This window comes from Phocoena sinus, chromosome 4 (assembly GCF_008692025.1).
Source record: "Phocoena sinus isolate mPhoSin1 chromosome 4, mPhoSin1.pri, whole genome shotgun sequence".
Classification (NCBI taxonomy): domain Eukaryota; kingdom Metazoa; phylum Chordata; class Mammalia; order Artiodactyla; family Phocoenidae; genus Phocoena; species Phocoena sinus.
The window spans coordinates 62,128,543-62,145,091 of record NC_045766.1 but is presented as its reverse complement, the minus strand read 5'-3'; the positions used below and the strand labels follow the sequence as shown (position 1 = coordinate 62,145,091).

Sequence of the window (16,549 nt, the reverse complement as noted above, 5' to 3'; positions counted from 1 at the left end):
GCAATCAGAGAAGAAAAGGAAATAAAAGGAATCCAAATCGGAAAAGAAGAAGTAAAGCTGTCACTGTTTGCAGATGACATGATACTATACATAGAGAATCCTAAAGATGCTACCAGAAAACTACTAGAGCTAATCAATGAATTTGGTAAAGTAGCAGGATACAAAATTAATGCACAGAAATCTCTGGCATTCCTATATACTAATGATGAAAAATCTGAAAGTGAAATCAAGAAAACACTCCCATTTACCATTGCAACAAAAAGAATAAAATATCTAGGAATAAACCTACCTAAGGATACGAAAGACCTGTATGCAGAAAATTATAAGACACTGATGAAAGAAATTAAAGATGATACAAATAGATGGAGAGATATACCATGTTCTTGGATGGGAAGAATCAACATTGTGAAAATGACTCTACTACCCAAAGCAATCTACAGATTCAATGCAATCCCTATCAAACTACCACTGGCATTTTTCACAGAACTAGAACAAAAAATTTCGCAATTTGTATGGAAACACAAAAGACCCCGAATAGCCAAAGCAATCTTTAGAACGAAAAAAGGAGCTGGAGGAATCAGGCTCCCTGACTTCAGACTATATTACAAAGCAACAGTAATCAAGACAGTATGGTACTGGCACAAAAACAGAAAGATAGGTCAGTGGAACAGGATAGAAAGCCCAGAGATAAACCCACGCACATATGGACACCTTATCTTTGATAAAGGAGGCAGGAATGTACAGTGGAGAAAGGACAGCCTCTTCAATAAATGGTGCTGGGAAAACTGGACAGGTACATGTAAAAGTATGAGATTAGATCACTCCCTAACACCATACACAAAAATAAGCTCAAAATGGATTAAAGACCTAAATGTAAGGCCAGAAACTATCAAACTCTTAGAAGAAAACATAGGAAGAACACTCTATGACATAAATCACAGCAAGATCCTTTCTGACCCACCTCCTAGAGTAATGGAAATAAAAACAAAAATAAACAAATGGGACCTAATGAAACTTCAAAGCTTTTGCACAGCAATGGAAACCATAACCAAGACCAAAAGACAACCCTCAGAATGGGAGAAAACATTTGCAAATGAAGCAACTGACAAAGGATTAATCTCCAAAATTTACAAGCAGCTCATGCAGCTCAATAACAAAAAAACAAACAACCCCATCCAAAAATGGGCAGAAGACCTAAATAGACATTTCTCCAAAGAAGATATACAGAATGCCAACAAACACATGAAAGAATGCTCAACATCATTAATCATTAGAGAAATGCAAATCAAAACTACAATGAGATATCATCTCACACCAGTCAGAATGGCCATCATCAAAAAATCTAGAAACAATAAATGCTGGAGAGGGTGTGGAGAAAAGGGGACACTCTTGCACTGCTGGTGGGAATGTGAATTGGTTCAGCCACTGTGGAGAACAGTATGGAGGTTCCTTAAAAAACTACAAATAGAATTACCATATGACCCAGCAATCCCACTACTTGGAATATACCCTGAGAAAACCAAAATTCAAAGAGAGTCATGTACCAAAATGTTCATTGCAGCTCTATTTACAATAGCCAGGACATGGAAACAACCTAAGCGCCCATCATCGGATGAATGGATAAAGAAGATGTGGCACATATACACAATGGAATATTACTCAGCCTTAAAAAGAAATGAAATTGAGCTATTTGTAATGAGATGGATAGACCTAGAATCTGTCATACAGAGTGAAGTAAGTCAGAAAGAAAAAGACAAATACCGTATGCTAACACATATATATGGAATTTAAGGGAAAAAAATGTCATGAAGAACCTAGGGGTAAGATAGGAATAAAGACGCAGACCTACTGGAGAACGGACTTAAGGATATGGGGAGGGGGAAGGGTGAGTTTTGACAGGGCGAGAGAGAGTCATGGACATATACACACTAACAAACGTAGTAAGGTAGATAGCTGGGGGGAAGCAGCCGCAAGGCACAGGGATATTAGCTCGGTGCTTTGTGACAGCCTGGAAGGGTGGGATGGGGAGAGTGGGAGGGAGGGAGACGCAAGAGTGAAGACATATGGGAACATATGTATATGTATAGCTGATTCACTTTGTTGTAAAGCAGAAACTAACACACCATTGTAAAGCAATTATACCCCAATAAAGATGTTTAAAAAAAAAAAAAAAAAAGCTCTCAGCAAACTACGAAGAACAGCAAATTTTCTCAACATGCATCTGATATGCAATTGATGAAAGAATTAACAATTCCCTCAAGATTAGGAACAAGGCAAGGCTTGGCCATCTTCACCATCACTATTCAACACTATAGTAGAGGTCCTGACCAGCACAATAAGGTGAGAAAAAGATATTAAAATATAGATGGAAGGATAATATATAGATCGATAGACAGATATAGATAGAAAATAAAGAAATAGATTGGAATTAAATAAAAATGGCCTTTATTCATAGACATTATAATTATAAATGTAGAACATCTTATGTATAAATACCCTATTACAACTGATATCTTAAATTAAGAAATAAATGGAATACCATAGTCAGGTACCAGATGACTCAAGATTTTTAAACCTTTAGTTCTCCCTAAATTCAATACATAACCGTCAAAATAGCACCAGGTTGTTTTGTAGAGATTGAAAGACAATTTTAATATTTATATGGAAATGCAAAAGGCCCAGAATAGCCAAAACAATTTTTTTTTAACTCTGTGTTTAACTTTTTTTTTTAAACATCTTTATTGGAGTATAATTCCTTTACAATGGTGTGTTAGTTTCTGCTTTATAACAAAGTTTGAGTATCTATTATATGCCAGGTGCCTCTGGGTTAAGTGATGGTGATAGAGTACTAGCCAAAGTACAGTTTCATCTCTCAGGATCCTTATGTTCTAATGGGAAATAAAAATAGGTAAACAACCTGATTCTTGAATGTTTCCTAGAACTCCATTTTATGCTAAAGTTCACCTAGTTTCAATAATTTAACTACCACTTCTATGTTGATGACTTCCAAATCTTCTGATCCACTTCTTACCTCTTCCTATAAAGTCCAGTCGTGTGTTCCCCCACTGCTCACTGTTAGCCACATGAAACTGAAATCAGGGGTTTACCTAGGTTCTTCTTGTGTTCCCCTACATCCAGTCAGTCAAAAAGTTAAGTAGATTCTATCAGCTAAGTAATTTCCAAGTCCATCTTCTCCTATCCAGTCTATGTAACTCATTTAACAAACTTTAGGTATCTATTACATTCTGGGTATTTCTATGCCTTCAGTTTTGATCCCTTCCAATTTATTCTATATAACACAGACTGAGCCATCTTTCTAAAAAGAAACCTCATTCCATCATTCCTCTGGTTAAAATCCTTTAATGAGAATTTAATGAATTTAAAATAAAATCCAAAGTCCTTACCATAGCTTACAAAGCAATTAAGGACAGAGTCTCTGACTCTCAAATTTCAGCTCTGTGACTCACCTTTATTCTTGTCCTATGTTCCAAGAATACTTAAACACTTGCAACTCCCCAGATGTGCCGTGTTTTACCTCAAATTCTTTGTACATATAGTTCACTCTGCTTAGAGTAGTCCTATCTGTTTTTTACCCCTGTTCCTTTAGGCTCTGTAAGATTCAGTTCAGACATCCCCTCCTCCAGGAAATCTTTCCACAGTCTGTTTCATATATATACTTTTATTGGTACTCCTCTGGAGATATATATATAAATTCAGAAACCTAGCTCGTTCTAACTTATTCAAAAAAGATAATAACTGTAAAGGTACTGGGGCATTTAAGGATCCAAGCAAAGGAATCAGGTAAGCCTTAAGAACTACAATGAGGGACTCAGATGCCATCAGTATTTTCTCTCCATGTTGTCTCCTCTCTTAGTGTCTTGAATCCTCTTCTTGTTATCTTCTCTCTTCTCCATGCATCTTGTCTATTCTCCTCTTTGTGTGTCTGCTTCATTGTTCTTTTCTCTGCAGATTAACTTTTTACTATTTCAGTTCATATGATGGAAAGGGAGTCACTATCAGTTCCTGAACTTTGTACCTTATATAATCCAGAGAACTGAAGATAAACTACTCATCTTTTCAATCCAGTTCTAAAATTTCCTGGAAAGGACACTGATTGGCCCCTCTTAGGCCAGCTGCCTACCCTGAGTCAATCAGATAGAGTCAAGAGGCAGGGTCATGCTTTCACCTGGCTGCTCCTGCTATAATCATGTGGACTAAAAGTGTACAGATGCAGAAGTAGCAATTACCCCACCTGGGGTTCAGAGAAGGTAATCCTTAAGGTGGCCAATATTACTTGCTCTTTAGAGCCGTGTGAATAGTTGTATCAGATACTTTCTTGTCTCCCTTAAAACAGGCCTTTTAGGGCAAGAACTGTGCCTTTCTTTCTACACAGATGTGTAGATGTGTAGATGTGCCTTTCATCTACACAGATAATAACCAAACAGGGTAACATATAATATATAAACCAATTAATTATTAACTTCTCAAAAGACCAGGGACTGAAACAAATGAAGGAGCTTACATGATATAATGGGAATGAGCTTAAATTAGCATTATCTGTGAAAGCAACTTGAAAAAATAAAAATCTCTATACAAATATAAGGTAGAGTTATCATTACAGTGATCACAAACATGCAAATAAGGAATTTAAGAATCAGCATACTCTCCTTATTAGTGTGAGTTAACAACCACTGAAGGTGGGAAATGATAAGAATGCAATTACAATAAATGCCAGTATAACACAAAAATAAAGTTAAGACTTTCAAATATCAAAAGCCTTCAAGGACATGAGTCTGAAATACATTTTTTTAAGACATCATATGCTTATGCCAAGATAAAAAATCAATTTATATTTATTATAGTTTATGTGTCAAAGTGTGGTTAAAGCTCAAAATAAAGCTAAATGCGTACAATTAGAGGGAAGACACTTTTGGCTTTAGGATTTCATTTTTTTCTAATTTACCTGGTAAATTAAAGTATTCTTGTCTTATTATATATTACTTTATATATGATTAAAAACCTTATGACTGGGGCTTCCCTGGTGGCACAGTGGTTGAGAGTCCACCTGCCGATGCAGGGAACACAGGTTTGTGCCCCGGTCTGGGAAGATCCCACATGCCGCGGAGCGGCTGGGCCCGTGAGCCATGGCCACTGAGCCTGTGCGTCCGGAGCCTGTGCTCTGCAACGGGAGAGGCCACAACAGTGAGAGGCCCGCGTACCGCAAGAAAAAAAAAAAAAAAAAACCTTATGACTAATATATTTTAGAATGGATATAAGAAAAGTAGTCTGTACCAAATTATTATTCAATTCATGATAAGGATCAATGAAATGATACGTGTGAAGATACATTCTAAAGGATAACGTACAATGTGGTGAGAGACTGCTGGACGCAGTAGTCTTATCAGCAAAGGTCCAGCTGCTTCATACCAGATCGGAAGGAGAGCTTGGAGAGTCTTAAAAAAGAGCTGAGAGGGACATTCTTGACTGGATAAAAATCATTTGAAAATTATGAAGATCAATGGCATCATATTACTGTCTGACTTTATTTTTTTCTTTCTTTTTGGTGTGTCTCTATCCTGGGTAAAGTAAGGGAAGACAAAATGGATTCTAAGGATAATTCCTGCTGTTTACCCAAGAATGTTCACAGATGTTTCTAAAAATATATCTTAGCATATTTTTAGTGTTCTCTTTTTGATGAAGTTGGAAAGGTTCGGGCCGTTTTGCTGAAGCAAACAGGCTGGAATGATGTTTCCTACAAAGACTTTGGACACAAAGCCAGTTAGAATTTATAGTAGGAGATGAGCTTTGGACAGAAAGTTTTAGGATGAGTTAGAAACCCGAAGTAACAAGATTAAAAAATGTCTATATTAATATAATTTTTATGTTTCTTTTTTTTTTTTTTTTTTTTCGGTACGCAGACCTCTCACCGTTGTGGCCTCTCCCGCCGCGGAGCACAGGCTCTGGACGCGCAGGCCCAGCAGCCGTGGCCCACGGGCCCAGCTGCTCCGCGGCATGCGGGATCCTCCCGGACCGGGGCACGAACCCACGTCCCCTGCATCGGCAGGCGGACCCCCAACCACTGCGCCACCAGGGAAACCCTACGTTTCTCTTTTTGATCTAAAAAGTATAATCAGCTGGAAGCAATGGTGATTCTCTCCCAGTTAGCACACCAAAAGGAAGCTTGTGTATCTGAATCCAAAGGTCACAGTGAACTGAAGCCTGCACCCCCTAACTGAAGGTTGCAAGTGTGTGCCAGGCAAACCCACATCACTGGAGTGCTAGGAAGGATGAGAGTTGTAAGTTAGATATTTCGTTAATGCCAAAAATCAGCTGCATTATGCTTGAGATCCATTTACACATTAGCCCAATTTGCTGTTATTTATACATAACTAAAATATTAGTTAAAATTGATCAACACTGAATTTTCCCCTTTTCAACTCACCTGCAAGATTCTTTGCAAGATTGATGGAAGGGCAATAAATGCTGCCATGTTGTTTAGAACTTGCATGGTCAAAGATTTCAGAGCTGTTATAACAAAATGTCAATATTAAGGTTAGTTTAAAATAAGAGGTTTTTGTCTTTCCTGTAAGTCATAGGAATACAACTTCCTAGAAACTTGGCTAACCAAGGCCAGTTTGATATTTTAAAGTTAACTGCTGGTAAGTTGCAAAGCTACTATTATCCAAGACAAATGATATAACTGGTGCCACAGAAAGCAGTGAACATGAAAAAATGAGATCAGCAGTACAGTATGATTTCATTAAGGAAAATAATAAAAATACGATGCTGGGAGAGGTATCAAAATGACAATCATCAGCAGATAGAAATTGGGGGACAGAATAGGTGGAGACTATGACCTTACCTTCAGAGTGCAGATGAGGCGCAGCTGAACTAGACAGCTTCTGAGGTGCCATCATTGCCTCCAGTAATGGAAACCAGAGTGCCTATAATGGCAGAGGAAACCAAAGGAAAACAAAAGTACTCTGTTGTTTTTAAGAACAACTAACATCAGCTTAGTGTTTCACAGGTTGAAATGTACTTCTCACATACATTTGTTGGTAAAAATTAGAAAAAGAAAAGATGGAACACTTGACTGGGAAGAGGAAAGACAGTAAAAAAGCAAAGATCACAGCCAGAACAGATATCTTTATCATGCACCTTGGGAAAATAAGGAAGCTGAAGTTTAGTAAGTCTAGACCTTGGAACTGCAAATCTCCTGTGTCTCAGAAAAGGGTAGGTTCAAAGGAGCCAGAGCAGAGCCTCAGGCTACGTTCTTAAATGTTTCACTGACACAGTCTAAACGGCCCTATGTACTGCAGAAGGGAATAAAGAACTCTCCCACAACTACCCTCCCCCCATTTCTCATCAGCTATGTCAAGCAAGATAAATAAATACAGTTATCCGAAGTTTTCTCCTATATCAAGCATTATTTTGTTATTTCCTCAGTCATCACTGACTAAGAAGTGGAAGTTAACATTATTTCAATTAACATTTCCAATCACATCATGACATAAATGAACAGATCTAACATTTATTTATTCCTATTACGTAGGGCACTGTATTAAATGCTTTACATACATTTTGTCGTTTCAATCTCATGATAACCTTATACAGTAAGCATTATCTTTACTGGAGATAAGATGCTGAAGCTTAGAGAAGTTGAGTAATTTGCCAATGATTATACACTGCCATATGTGCATCATATGTGTTCTTCCTAAGCCTTAGGAAAAATCTTCATCATCAAAAATCAAACTAATACATTTAAAAATTTCAAGCATATTTTCCTGTTGGGTAATGATTTACAAAGGCCTTATTTCACTCAGTATCTTGGGAGAAACCTATTCCTGCAAACATCCAAGAGGTATGAAAAACAAGTCAGTATTGACAAAGCAGGACAAGCATGGTTAAGGGGACAGGCTAAAGGTCGGCTGACTTTCACACGGGGTGACCTTCCACTGAAGAGCTCTACAAGGAAGACCTTATCTGCCCCCATTTGAGGTTTTCTAAGGCCAGGATTTTATGTACATTTTTTTTTAACAGTATTTCTTCAAATTCTTAAGATACTGGTTTTAACTATGTTGTATACTGGCAATTCTTTATTTTATTGAAATTTTAATTTAATTTATCTAGTATTCATGAATTTTTAATCTTGTATTTTATTCTTGGATGGCTTTACTTAGCTTGTGTTTTCGTTGCCTATTTCAATTTGTTTTTACAACCACATCATTTATTTCAATGTATTTTTATAGTCTTTTAATTTAACTGTATATGGTATACCTAATTTTTACCTTTTGGTTTTTATATTTATTATATTTAGAAATTTGATTTAAAATTTTTCTTATTTAGTCCAAAAATTTTAGAAGAATTACCTTTTTAAAGGTTACTTTATTCTTGGTTTATAAATAGCAGACTGGGGGAAGCATGGTTGCAGAGATAATAGCCATGGGAAGTGTTCATACCCTAAATAGAGAAATTGTTCTTCTTCAATTAAATCTCCACATTAACCTGAAATACATGGTAGACACCTTTTAAATATTTTGTCTCTCTTGCTCTTTAATGTTGGTTCTTAAAATGTTAACTTGGATAAATTCTAAAAACCCACAGGCTAAAATAACAATCCAAACGCCTGAGAGCAACACAACTGAACCTGAATTACTTTCTCATGTTACATAATCAACAGCTTTCTTTTTCAGGGAATTATGTGCATAAGAAAGCCATATTCTTTATTTATGCAATCACTGGACACTGGGGTAGACGGACATACAAAGTAGGACAGGTATAGATTCTACCTAGGGAAGGACTGACAACCCGATTTCCTGCAGTCTAACTTTAAGGAAATACTCCATGACATTAAATCTCTGAAGAAACTTTTGGAAAGAGATATTACAGACAATTCATTACCAAGCTTTTGGATACTTCAAATTTTCTAGTTAGATTAGGGTCGGTGGCAACAGCTCTTGTTCTCACTCTCTCCAAACCAAAAAAAAAGCAAAGAGGAACAGGGGAAAGAACCATGAAAATCCCCCAAAATTAATGTTTGCTATTACATAAAATCAGTTCAGCATTTTCACAAAAATAGTATTTACATAAAAACTAACATGCAATGTTTTTATTGTTGCTATGAACGTTGTTCAGAAAAGAAGCAAAAACCAGTTGTTGGAGGGTGGGGGGGAGTAGAGAGTGGTGTGAGAGGCATGTGTGTGTGTCTAAGAGAGGAACAGACAGATTCCAACTCAGATATATTTTTAGACAAAAAAATACAGAATAAATTACCCTTTCACCACATCAAAGGAAGCCTTAGTCCTGTCTCTGATTAAGAGATAAGAGTTCAAATATAGTCAGAATAATCCCTAGAGTTCTGGAGGCATGAATTTTATATCTAATTCTACCATTAATATATGTGAATCTGGACATATTTCAGCTTATGTGAGCCTAAATGGCTCTATTTATAAAACAATGACAATTTATAATTGTCATTTTTCCTTAAATTTTCCACAAGAAGAAGGAAGAATATCAAATAGATGTTAGGGAGGAGACAGAAGGGTTGAAAAATATTTATGTATATTTATGTATAAACATAGCTTTAATAGTTTTACCCTCTTGTGTTTTTCTATCAAAATATAACCATGTCCAAATGCAGACAGCCAAAAGATAAATGAAAACAAAAACGTAGGAATGGAAAAATCAGGGCAAAAGGAATGCTGTAAAGCCCATAATCCATTTAAATAAAGATTGAACAACTATGGGAACTGTGGATACAGAAAAGAATGTATTGTTAACCTTAATGAGGTAAAATAACATAACTAACTAAAATTCAGAGGGATGGAGAAGGGAGGCTGGAGCAAGTGTGTATGAGTTCATGTAAACTTCCTTACTGGTCGGACATCATAGATATTATAAAAACCAAAATGTAATTATAAATGATACTTCTAATCTAGTAACAGTTATTTAGATTTTTTTCAACTTCAGGGAGATTTATTAAGAGATAGTGTATTGAAGAACTATTTACTTGAATTTCAGAATTTCCTCAGTTTTACATAAGTTTCCTAAATGAGATTAAATACTATATTTTTAAAGCAAGCATTATTTGATTCAATTTTTCTAAAATTATGTTAACCTAGGTAGATAAAAAATATCTAGAGTGATATTCACCAAATGATAACGACGGTTATTTCTGGGTGATAAGATGGATACAGGGTAATTTTTTTAAACATCCCTCTGTGTAACTTTCTGTATTGCGGGATTTAAAAAAATAATGGGTATGTATCATTTCACTCAAAAAATTTTTAAATAAAAAAACCACATCTATTATATAAATGTGTTTGTTATATACAATTTATATTCTAAAGGGTATTCAAAATTTATGACCTTAAAAAAACCCTTGACAAAAACATAAAGGAGAAATTTACCCATCTCATAAGAACAGAAACATACAAAGTTTATCATTTTCATTGGAACATGTACGGCAAACTATATATGAAAAATTTACCCTGCTTCCCATTTCAGAAGCCCAGGCAGTGGAAGGAGGTCAGGTGGTGTTAAGTCAGAGGCCAGAGCCTGGAGGGGCAGGCACAGTTATGCCATACATATCACACTGCTAACTTTACTTCTTAAAACTACTGCACAATTTAGCTGTCAAGTTGCATCTCGCCCCCTTGGTTTTTGCTTCATTGCTGTAACTCCCACCCGCCCCACGTGCTCTACTATATCTCCTTCCGCTCTGTGTTCTCCCTTTTTGCAGTCTGGAATCTGTTACAGACGTGGTTCCAACCTTGGCTGCACAGTGGAATCATGTGGGAAGCCTTAAAACATACTGATGACTTCGGCCCAGCCCCAAAGACTATAATTTAATTGATCTCAGGTACAGTCTGGGATTTTTCAAAGCTCCCCATGTGACTCTTATGTGCGGCCAAGGATGAGAACTACTACACCATAGCCTTCTTGACCTTTTTCAGCTTTCTCTGTATCCCTTGAGGCTTTTCCTCTAGTGCTTCACGCTCCCCTTATCCACGGGGAACGGTACAAATGATAAATGGACGACACAACCACAGTACCACTACACGGAATACACAAAAACTCAGTCCAAAGAGAACAAGGACATCTAGTATTCACACACCTAAATTTTGCAGCACAGCCAAATCTAAGAATATAAAGCCTTTTGTGAGAACAAAGCAGACAGGCACTCCTCATAATAACTTTAGGAGTCTTATACTCCTGGGAGCACTGAACTCAGGTAGCTGAGAGGGCAGTGGAAATAGAATTAATTCCTAGTTTCAGACCAGAACAGATTTTTAAAAGCCTCTGTAGTCACTCTCCTACCTCTCTCTGCTGCTGGTTCAAATTATGTGAATTTCTCTGGCAAAGGGCAATTGTCTCCACCATGGTCTCTTCAACATTCTTCAGTGAGGGATCCTCTTTGGTATCTAGATTTAGAAAAATTGTTAACATCACTCAAGGGTATATTACTGATAATCTCAAAGCTTCTGTAAAAAATTAAACATTCTTTTCTCTGCATACTTTGTTTTCTATGATATAATCATGTATAAGACTTGATACTGAACTTCAGTAGATAAAAAGTAGGTAGTTCTCTGCAACAGTTTTCCGTATAAATGTCTGACATTCCTAGGACAGAGAAAGCACATCATACGTAGCATTTTAATATGCTTTAGCTATGGAAAATTCCCAACCATTTATCTGTGGATTAGTTAATAGAAAGATTATCTTTTATCTTTCTTGCTCTACCATTTCTTCCTCTATTTCTTAAATGTATGTATTTCTCCAAGATACTATCTCAGGCCCTTTTCTTTTCATTTTTTTCAATAATTTCAGCCACTCTTCTGGTTTTAATTCCTATGTCCTTGCTAATAATTTTCAAATATACACCTCCAGCCCTTATTCCTTTCATAATCTGCAGGTTGAATTTTCACCAGGCTCTAGGACATCTATCTCTACATGGACATCCTGCAGTCACTTTGAACTTTATATGTGCAAAACCCAACCCATTTTTCTTACTTCAAATCTGCTCCCCCGCCACATTTCCAAACTAAGTTAATAGAACCATGACCTTTAAGTCAACCAGTTTATAAATCTTCACCATCTTTGATGCTTTCACCTGTACATTCAAATAAATTGTTAATTTTGTTAATTCTACTTCCACACTCTCATATACCCACTACTTTACCCGAGTGGAGCCCTTCATCACCTCGTTTGCACTACTGCAGCAGCCACTAAATTAACTTTTGACTTCCAAATCTTGCCTTCCTCATTCCCTTTTATACTGTCACTACAGTTCTCTTAAGCACAAGTCCAAACATATGAGTCTCATGCACAAAAACTATCAAAGACTTCTAATTTTTACAAAGAGAATGTCAATAAACCTCTGATCCTAAGTAAACACAGTAAACATCCTGGTGCATCTTCCCACCCTCGGTGCTCTTATATCACCAGATTATTTCCTCCTCCCCAAGGTTACTAGCCAGGCACTTTCATTCTCATGTCCTCCTCGGCCCAGAAGACCCTTTCCTTGCTTTTGTCTATCAAATTCCTATTCATCATTCCAATCGTGATTACTTCAAAGGTCACATCTTCCAGAAAAGAATCTCAGTTACAGGTAGTTCCCCAATTTTCCACAACCCTTTGTCACTCTCACTGTACCTTTTTTATAGTATTTGATTCTACATGCATTAGAGGTTTTTATTTACATATCTGTCTCCTTCAAGAGACTATAGCTCTTTGGGTGAGGACTGTGTTTTAGCCATCTGTGTATCACCCACAGAAACTAGCCCAGTGCTGTGCAATTACCAACTCCTTCAAAATTCTTAAGCACACTGTCAAAATTGAATCTGACAGTAAATGGCAGTTATGAGACTATTACTGAGAAATTTACCTTCATTGGAATTCAAGGACTTGGCTTCCCTACACATATCACCTGCAAATTACTGTAGTGATCTGGGGGAAACATTCTTACTTTTCCCACAATCCTTCATGTAATGTCTATAAAAATTATTCCCATAACAGTAAATTGAAAGAGAAAAATGCCATAAATGCAACAAATCTAATAGTCAAATTGACTGAATGTATACTAAAGCACAAAAACAATAATTAAATGTTTAGTTGGACTAAATACAGAAAAGTCAACCGTTATGGAAGTTCCAAAAACAAATAATATATGGAGAATTAGGGTAAAGGTGTTTAGGGGAATGTGTGGGCTAAGGGGTCCAAGAAATGTGTTAGTGGGTTAAAAAGGTAAAACAATCTAAAAATCACCTATCAAGTGTTTCTCTGAACTTTGGGAGGGATATTTTGAAAATGTCAAGTAATAGGAAAACAAATAATCCATTTCAAAAGTGGACAAAGCGGGGCTTCCCTGGTGGCAGAGTGGTTGAGAGTCCGCCTGCTGATGCAGGGGACACGGGTTCATGCCCCGGTCCGGGAAGATCCCACATGCCGTGGAGTGGCTGGGCCCGTAAGCCAAGGCCGCTAAGCCTGCGCATCCAGAGCCCGTGCTCCGCAACGGAAGAGGCCACAACAGTGAGAGGTCCACGTACCACAAAAAAAAAAAAAAAAAAAGAAAAAAAAGAAAAAGTGGACAAAGGATATGAATAGACATTTCTCCAAAGAAGATACAGAAATGGCCAATAAGTCTAAGAAAAGATGCTCAACATCACCAATCATTAGGGAAATGCAAATCAAAACCACAATGAGATGCTACCTCACACTCATTAGGAATGGCTACTACCAAGAAAACAGAAAATAAAAGTGTTAGTGAAGATGTGGAGAATTTGGAACCCTTGTGCATTGCTGGTGAGAATGTAAAATGATATTGCCATTACGGAAAACGGTATGGTGGTTCCTCAAAAAATTAAAAATAGAATTATCATTTAACTTAGTAATCCCACTTCTGGGTATACACCGAGAAGAACTGAAAGCAGGGACTCAAAAAGATATTTCTACACCCACGTTCATAGCAGCATTATTCACAATAGTCAAAAGGTGGAAGCAACCAAGTGCCCATTGATAAATGAATGGAAAAACAAAATGTAGTATATACATAAAATAGAATATTATTCAGTCTTAGAAATGAATGAAATTCTGCATGTGCCACAACATGGATAAATCCTGAAGACTTTATGCTAAGTGTAATAAGCTAGACACAAAAGGACAATTACTGTTTGATTCCACTTATGAGATACACAGAGTAATCAAATTCAAATTCATCAAGTCAGAAAGTAGAATGGTGGTTACCAGGGGCTGTGTGGGGAGGAGGGAATTAGGAGTAATTGTCTAATGGGTACAGAGTTTCAGTTTGGGATGCTGAAAAGGTTCTGGAGATGGATGGTGGTGATTATTGCACAATGATGTGAATGTACTTATTGCCAATGAACTGTAAACTTAAAAATGGTGAATTTTATGTTATGTTTATTTTACCACACTTTTACAAAATAAATAACTTTATTTTAGTATCAAGGAATATAATAGGAATTACATATCTATCTGTGACAAAGCCATTCAAGATTTTAAACTGTTTCAAGTTTTACTGCTTTCTGCTAAAATTATATAAATTCAATACAGAAACACTGATTATTACTTACTGATTAGAAGCTCTGCTTTGCTGTTGTTCAGCACATTATAGTAATTTTTAAGATGTTAGTTATGTACCTCATTTATAATAACCAAAACATAAGTACAGAAATATAACTAAAAAATGAATCAAGACCCGTGAAGACTACCTAATTTTCTGTCCAATGACCTCTACTGACAATTAGCACTGCAAAACTACAGTGGTTTATATTACTTCCTATTATGAGCCCTTGAAAACAAGCCAAAATTGGGATCAATGTCAGATAAACAGTAACATGCAGATCAATGTGATTATTACATAATAATAATCATTTAATATCTTTTAAAACATGGGGCCCATGGAAAAAGAAATTGTGAATTACACTCGAGAACTTACTTTCATCTTGATGTGTTATCTCTTGAAGTTTGCTTTGTAGTCTCTAGGAGGTAAAAAGAACACTTTATATTTCTAATCCACCAATACCTGAATTACCATATTTTAAAGGTAAACTCCAAGAAACAACAAGGTTATTAAGAATGATCTCTGCCATTCAGAAGAGAATTGCTGTGTATATAAAAAGCACAGGGCTTCCCTGGTGGCGCAGTGGTTAAGAATCCGCCTGCCAATGCAGGGGACACAGGTTCAAGCCCTGGTCTGGGAGGATCCCACATGCTGTGCAGCAACTAAGCCCATGCGCCACAACTACTGAGCCTGTGCTCTAGAGCCCGCAAGCCACAACTACTAAGCCTTGGGATTAGTATCATGTGGCATACTGGTGTATCATGACATGCATGATAAAAATATTTAGAGATAAAATGTACAAAAAAAGTGTATTGTCTGCAGCTTATTTTGAAACATAAGAATTAAGATGGATTGACAAAAACTTACACAATGCTGTATGTCAATTTTATCTCACGAAGGAAAGATGGATTGATAAATGGTTATAGGGCTAGACAGAAACATGACAAAGCAAATACAGTAAAATGTTACCTTTAGCATTATTAAGAAGGCACCATGAATATCTCCTTTCTTTTCTAATAGATAAGCAGTGACTTCATGAAGTTGATACTTCTGGGTAATCTAGGAAAGAAGAAAAGATAAAGCTTTTTTGCTCAAAAATCTTGTTTGTGGAGTCAGAAGGTCCTACTAAGGATGAAAAAAAAACCTATGATAGTAAATAGTGAATTCATACCCTAGTAGTATGCTACTTTACAGTATAACATGCAAATATTTGACTCTCTAGTCTTAGAGTGACCCATTTGGGACTCTGACTGAACCAAGGTAACTCATTTTTTTTCACTTATTTATTTAAAAAGTTGTTATGCACCTGAATCAGGTATATCCATTGCACAAAAGGTAACATGTATACATAAATAGTAATAATATACACCAGAAATTGATAAGTGTAATTATTCACAAAATATTTAGAACAAAATGACAATGAAAACTCTACACATTAGCTTGTGGGATCTTAATGAAAATTAATAAACTAAGAGTGTCTAATAAGTAAAAAAGAAATGCCAGTTAAGCTAAGGTAAAAGAAAGAAAATAAGTACAGAAAAGAATGTCATGGAAAGAAACAACAGAGAAACAATAGCGAGGTTTAAAAGAAAATCCTAAATTAGTCTTTTTTTTTAATATCTTTATTGGAGTATAATTGCTTTACAATGGTGTGTTAGTTTCTGCTTTACAACGAAGTGAATCAGTTATACATATACATATGTTCCCATATCTCTTCCCTCTTGCGTCTCCCTCCCTCCCACCCTCCCTATCCCACCCCTCTAGGTGGTCACAAACCACCTAGCTAAATTAGTCTTTGAAAAGACTAATAACATAGAATAAAACTTTCTTAGGAGTAAGAAAAAAAGAGAGGCACAAATAACGTATTATAGGTTAACAGATCAAAGGAGGAAAACGTGATCATTTCAACAAATGCAGAAAAAGTATTTAGTAAAATGCAGCACCCATTTTTGACAAAAATAAAAACAA

At 36.3% G+C, this 16,549-nt stretch overlaps 1 protein-coding gene across 1 annotated transcript in view; it reads right to left on the bottom strand.

Annotated features, from left to right (window-relative positions):
* The window catches only part of VPS8 (VPS8 subunit of CORVET complex), a 308,471-nt gene that overhangs the window by 104,332 nt on the left and 187,590 nt on the right, over positions 1-16,549 (bottom strand). Inside the window, 5 exon segments of the mRNA XM_032630703.1 lie at positions 6,443-6,525; positions 6,863-6,944; positions 11,320-11,423; positions 14,957-14,999; positions 15,551-15,640. Coding sequence (XP_032486594.1) covers positions 6,443-6,525; positions 6,863-6,944; positions 11,320-11,423; positions 14,957-14,999; positions 15,551-15,640 — 402 coding nt within the window.